Genomic DNA, 5,865 nt, shown 5'->3' with positions numbered 1-5,865 from the left:
TTGACAATAGCCTTTCGAATTTGCTTAGTCTTCACACTGTAGATGATAGGGTTGAGTACAGGAGGGATGAGCAGGAAGACGTTGGCCATGATGGTGTGGACAAATGGAGGTGCTGAATGGCCGTAGCGATGGACAAGAGACAAGCTGATGAGAGGGATGTAGAAGATGGCAACAGCACTGACGTGAGATATGCAAGTGTTGAAGGCCTTCTGCCGCCCCTCTGAAGAAGCAATGCTGAGCACAGAGCGGATGATCAGGACATAGGAGAGCAAGATGCAAGGGCAGTCAAACCCTGTCGTAGAGAAGAGTGCAATCAGACCAAGGATGCTGTTGATTCTGTTGTCTGTGCATGAGAGTTGAATGAGGTCAACGTGGTAGCAGTAAGAATGTGAAAGGACCATAGACCTGCAGAAGGATAGCCTCTTGACAAAGAGCACAACTGGTAACATCACAGCAACATCCCTTATCAACATGCTCACCCCAATCTGGGCGATCCTGGCACTGGTGAGGATGGTGGTGTATCTCAGTGGGTCACAAATAGCCACAAAACGATCAAAGGCCATGGCCAGGAGAACCCCAGACTCCATGAAAGTAAATCCATGGAGAAAGAACATTTGGGCAATGCAGGCATTTAAGGTGATCTCTCGGGCTTCAAACCAGAAGACCCCAAGGGTAGTGGAAAGTGTGCACAGAGACAAGCTCAGATCTGTGGCTGAAAGCATAGAAAGAAAATAATACATGGGCTCATGGAGGCTCTGCTCACGGAGAATCACAAACAGGATCATGCTGTTCCCAGAGAGTGCGATAATATACAGAAGACATAAAGGGATGGAGATCCAGACCAAGGCTTCTTTCAGGCCTTGGATACCCGTCAAGAGGAAGGTCAGAGGCTGGGCATTGGTGTTATTGAGGACCAACATAATGAGGGACTGAGAAGAAAGAGATATGTGAATAATTAAATACGACAGACACTGAATACATAGCTTATCACTGAGAATATCTTTCTGGCACCCTGAGATACACTGTATTACTATTGCTGAATCTCCAAGAACTTTAGTATTTTCTGAATTTTCTAGAGCTGCAAGCTTCTTTTCTCCACCTCTCAACATTTCTCATTTCTTGAGAAGAGAGAATTCCCTGATTAATTCCACGTTAAATTTTTCCTAGATCTGTAATATCTTTGGTGACGACAAACATCACAATTAAATCATCTTTGACTATAGAGTCCCCAATATAATACCTAAACAATATGATGAGAAATCTGGATTTTACTAATTTTGGAAATAAATTTTTGATCCCAGAATAAAGCCCTGAAAAATCAAGTCACATTTGAAATATGGACATTATTAGGTTTTCCCGGGATATATCCAGGATACCAAAGACATCCTCAAGACACACAAGTGTACTGTTTATATATGTGATGACAAGGTGGTCTAAAGAACCACCCTACAAGAAATAGGTATCACTCCCATTTGTTGAGAGTTGCCTGTCTTATTGACATTTATAGCATTATGTAATTGTTTCCATACACCAATGCTAGGAGGTACATAGGTCTCTATGTGCTTTGCATTTGAGGAAACTAAGACTCAAAATTAAATAATCACGCAAGATTGTCTTTATAAAGGACTGTCTAATTGTTGAGGGAAACCATATATTATATAACAAAGATGGAGAAAAGAAATAAAGAGAGAAATTGGGAGAGAGTGAAGAGGGAGGGAGGGAGGGAAGGAGGGAGTGAGGAAGGAAGGAAGGAAGGAAAGAAGGTAGGAAGGAAGGAAGAAAAGAAAGACAGCAGGAAGGGAGAAAGGAGGGAAAAAAGGAAGGACAGAAGGAAGGATGAAAGGAAGCAAGGAAGGAAGGAAGGGAGGGAGGGAGGGAGAAGGCAGGCAGAAAGACAAATCTTGCCATTATTGTAACACAGAGCAGTAAGCATTACATTTTGATAAATTGTCACAGAGGCTACTGCTAAAACACAAGGAACCGTAACAGCCAACATTTCTTGAACACATACCATGTGCCAGATGCAATGATCTTCATACTCATAATCTCATCCATTAATCATGACTATCCAATCAAGAATAAAAAATTGTTATTCCTAATATATTCATGTGGAAACATGTTTAAAGTGATTAATTTGCCCCAAATTATGCAGTGAGGCAGTAGAAGAGCTAGAGTTGAAACCTGCAAATATGACCCCGATATCTTCATTCGATAAGGCTGAGGAATGCATAGAACAAATCTCCAAACAAGTCTGATGAACATCCCTGACAAAAGTTTCTCAGATGTGTGCTTACAGAGACACATTATGGTCAATGTGGCATCTTTGGAGTGGAGTCCTAAGTTTCAGATGTGAATTCCATATAAATTCTGCAGATATAAAGTTCTTTAGGCTTCTCAGGAAAGGAATCTATCTCATCATTAATAGTCTCTGTGTACAAAGGATCCAGAAAATCAGATGTCAAGGATACACCTACTATGGAAAATAGCACCAAAATAGAACTGCCAAATTCAATTGACTCCTTTAGTAACATCTTATTTATCCACCACTTACGTATTATGCTGATGATACTTTCTTCCTGGAAATCTTCTCTCCCCATGTATTGGATGGCATTAGGCTCTAATATTTTTCTCCCACCACTGAGCAATTTTTTTCTCTGACTTTTTTTTGCACCGAGAACCTTAGCTATGGTATTCTTCACGAATCCGCTCTTTGCCCATTCTCATGTCTAAAAGATTATTGTACCAATTTTTGCAGCTTCATCTTTCACTTATTTAAACAGAAATTTTAAATAAATATCTGAAAGCCAACTCTAGTTTCCTGGTTCCCAAAGATAGAACTTCCTGCTGGACATTGCCATTTGGATTTCTAATCAGTATATCAAATTTAGCATGTTCAAAATCAAATTGATCATTTTTCTCTATAATTGTTCTTACTCCTAAATATTCTGTATAAATCTTATAATTTTCACAAAAAAAAATTAACCAGTTATCTAAATCAGAACTCTGAGAATTACACTGTAGTCTTTTATCTTTCAAATAACTACCACTCCCAATTACCAAGTGTTTTCTCTTCAGCCTCTACTATATCTCTTTTTACTTCCACCACCTCTTTATTTAAACAACAAAATAATCTCTTTCAGATATTCATAGTGCATAATCTGGACTATTAAATTAACCTAAAAATAGTAATCATTTATTATAGATATATAATAACAAGGGTCCAAAGCAATAGCCCCATCCATTTATTAAGCATCTTCTCTATGTCATAAAAATATAATTGAGAAAAAGAATCTTTTGAAGTGAATAAATTGAGAAATGCATGTACCAAAACCTGTGGGGCAAGACATTGGAGTGCAATGTACAGCCTGAAGAATATGCATTTATTAGAAAACAAGGAGCTAGAATATTTTGTTTATGTTTCTAATATAAGATACTATGAAAATATTTGAATAAATGTCAAAAAAAGCAATTAACACAGACAAAAAGCAGAAATGAATGAGTTAACAATACACCCAAACCTAATTATTTAAAAAGAAAATACGTAAACTTTTTTCAAAAGTGGCCAAGAAAATCATAGACAAAGCATGATTAATTGCATGAGAAGTAAGAAAGAAAACAAAAATATAGCTAGATAAATAAAACTTTAAATAGATTGGAATAGTATGTACAACACTATATTTGGCAACAGATATAAAATGAATAATTTTTTAGGATAGCGCCAGTCACCAAACTAGCCCAACAAATCAAATCCAGCAGAGAAGAAATGTCAGTGACAGGAAAAACTCCACCAAGAATCAAAAAAAGTGAAAAAAACTGAAGTATTTTTACATTTTATGAATTTTAATAGAGCAGAAGAGAGGGAATTTTGCCCCCCAGGGACAATTGGCAATGCCTGGAGGCAGTTGTGGTGTCACAATTGGGGAGCGAGTACTATTGGCATCTAGTAGGTGGATGCCAGAAGGCATAAGTCCAAAAATGCAAAAGACAAAAAAGAATTATCCAGCCCAAAATGTCAGGAGAACTGATGTTGAGCAGTCCTATTCTAGAGCATATAAAAAGACAGAAGGTACACCTAAAACTTCCACAGTGATGCATGTCAGTTAAACCTCAGTAAGACTGGGAAAAGATTTCAGAGAGTACATATGTCTCTCAAACAAATGAGCATGAGTTTTGTAACCAGAGGAAAAAAGAAGATGAAAAGTTATTCATCTAATAATTTGTGATGAGATAAACAAACATTGTAAATAACTTTTAGCAAGCCAGATGCAACTGTGCTCTTAAAGAATATTGTATTTTGATACAGTAGACCGTGTCTTATAAATGAAAAAGTCATTCAGCATAAGAAATCTATCAATGGTATGAATACAGTAACAGATTAAAGGAGGCAAAGCATGATTTTTTTCAAGCAATGAGGAAAAAATCAGAAAATTGAATGGCAATTCATGACAAAATTTTTAAAATTTAGGAAGAAAATAAATTCCCAAATGAAAGGTATCTTTCAGAAACCTGGAGCAAACATATTCACTGGTGACCTATTAAAAGCATTTCTATTGAAATTGTTGATGAAATAAGGACATCTGCTAACACAACTACTATTCAACATTTCATAGAACAGAGTCTTAGAAAATGAAAAAAGACAAGGAAATAAAAGCAGATACTGTTACCTTTGGAAAGAAATAACACTGTCTTCATTTAGGATTTAGTTGGTTTTTTAACCTAAAAATCCAAAAGAACAGACTGGAAACTCTATTAATACAATCTACCAAAGTGACCAAATAAAAGACCAAGATCACAAATTAATGGCTTTTCCTGTTCACAGAAAATAACCACTGAAGAAATTTTATAAAAATAAGGACTTATTTACAATAGACACAAAACTATACAATATATTAATATAATAAAAGTTTGCATTTGGCAAGTTAGGGATGGTCTGTGAAAATTTACTGAAGAACATAGAGAAAGTCCTTTAATCCTTTCCTGAAGATAGGAATGAATATTCAATAGTGAAAAGATGTGAATTCTCCCGTTAACACTCCTAAATTCAAAGCCTTATCAATCAATAACACACATTAGTTTTTAATGGATAGTGACAGATGGATCCTAAAATGTATTAGGTACTATAAATGTGCAAATCTGTTTACTATAATATTGAAAATGACAGTGATTAGTCAAAGTGATATGTCAAAATGTAATATAAAGCTATTGTAATTAACAAAATGTAATAGATAATGTTTAAAAATATATATCCTGAGAAGATAATACTATTTTTAAAAAATGTATAAATGATGTTAAAGAATATGATGGCAACGGAATCTTATATCACTAGAAAAAGAACTGATATGTGATAAATGATGTTTGGTCAGTTGACTGATGATTTGTAAAAATATAAAAAGGACCCTATTTTACACATCTCTGTATTTGCATTAAGAATTTCAAGGCAAAAAAAGCTATAGTAATATTAGAATAAATAAGTGAAATACATTTGTGACTTTTTTAGGGAGTGCTTTCTTAAATAAGATGAAATTAAAGCCATTAAGTAAAATATTGATACAGAACACTGCCTGCATCAAACTTAAATACAACTGATTGCAAAAGACATGTGTAAACTACAAAGGGCAGCACTGTATATATACATTAGAAGGCCAAGACCAAAGAATGCTGCTGCAACGGCCCTAAACTAGATTATGTGCCTGCTGCTTCTTTGGTGATGGTCTGTAGTGTGATAGAGGGAGAGGGAGTTGGGAAAGGGGCAATAACACTAAATAGATTTCTGTGTCCCGGGGTTTGGGTCATGAAGGAAATGGTGGACATTGGAATGTAATTCTCTGGCCCAGGAAAATAATAAAGATGAAAGTAGAAGTCCCT

General features: G+C 35.7%; 1 protein-coding gene across 1 annotated transcript; it reads right to left on the bottom strand.

Annotated features, from left to right (window-relative positions):
• Nucleotides 1-8: 8 nt before the first annotated feature.
• On the bottom strand, nt 9-950 carry LOC124233397 (olfactory receptor 51F2; the record flags this gene model as incomplete). The annotated part of the gene is made up of 1 exon (XM_046650524.1): nt 9-950. A coding segment is annotated over exon 1 (912 nt), but the record flags the coding sequence as incomplete, so codon positions are not given.
• Nucleotides 951-5,865: the final 4,915 nt, after the last annotated feature.

Source organism: Equus quagga, unplaced genomic scaffold, assembly GCF_021613505.1.
Source record: "Equus quagga isolate Etosha38 unplaced genomic scaffold, UCLA_HA_Equagga_1.0 201315_RagTag, whole genome shotgun sequence".
In the NCBI taxonomy this organism is placed as follows: Eukaryota; Metazoa; Chordata; class Mammalia; order Perissodactyla; family Equidae; genus Equus; species Equus quagga.
Note: the sequence above shows the minus strand (reverse complement) of the source record. Positions and strands in the feature narration are given on the sequence as shown.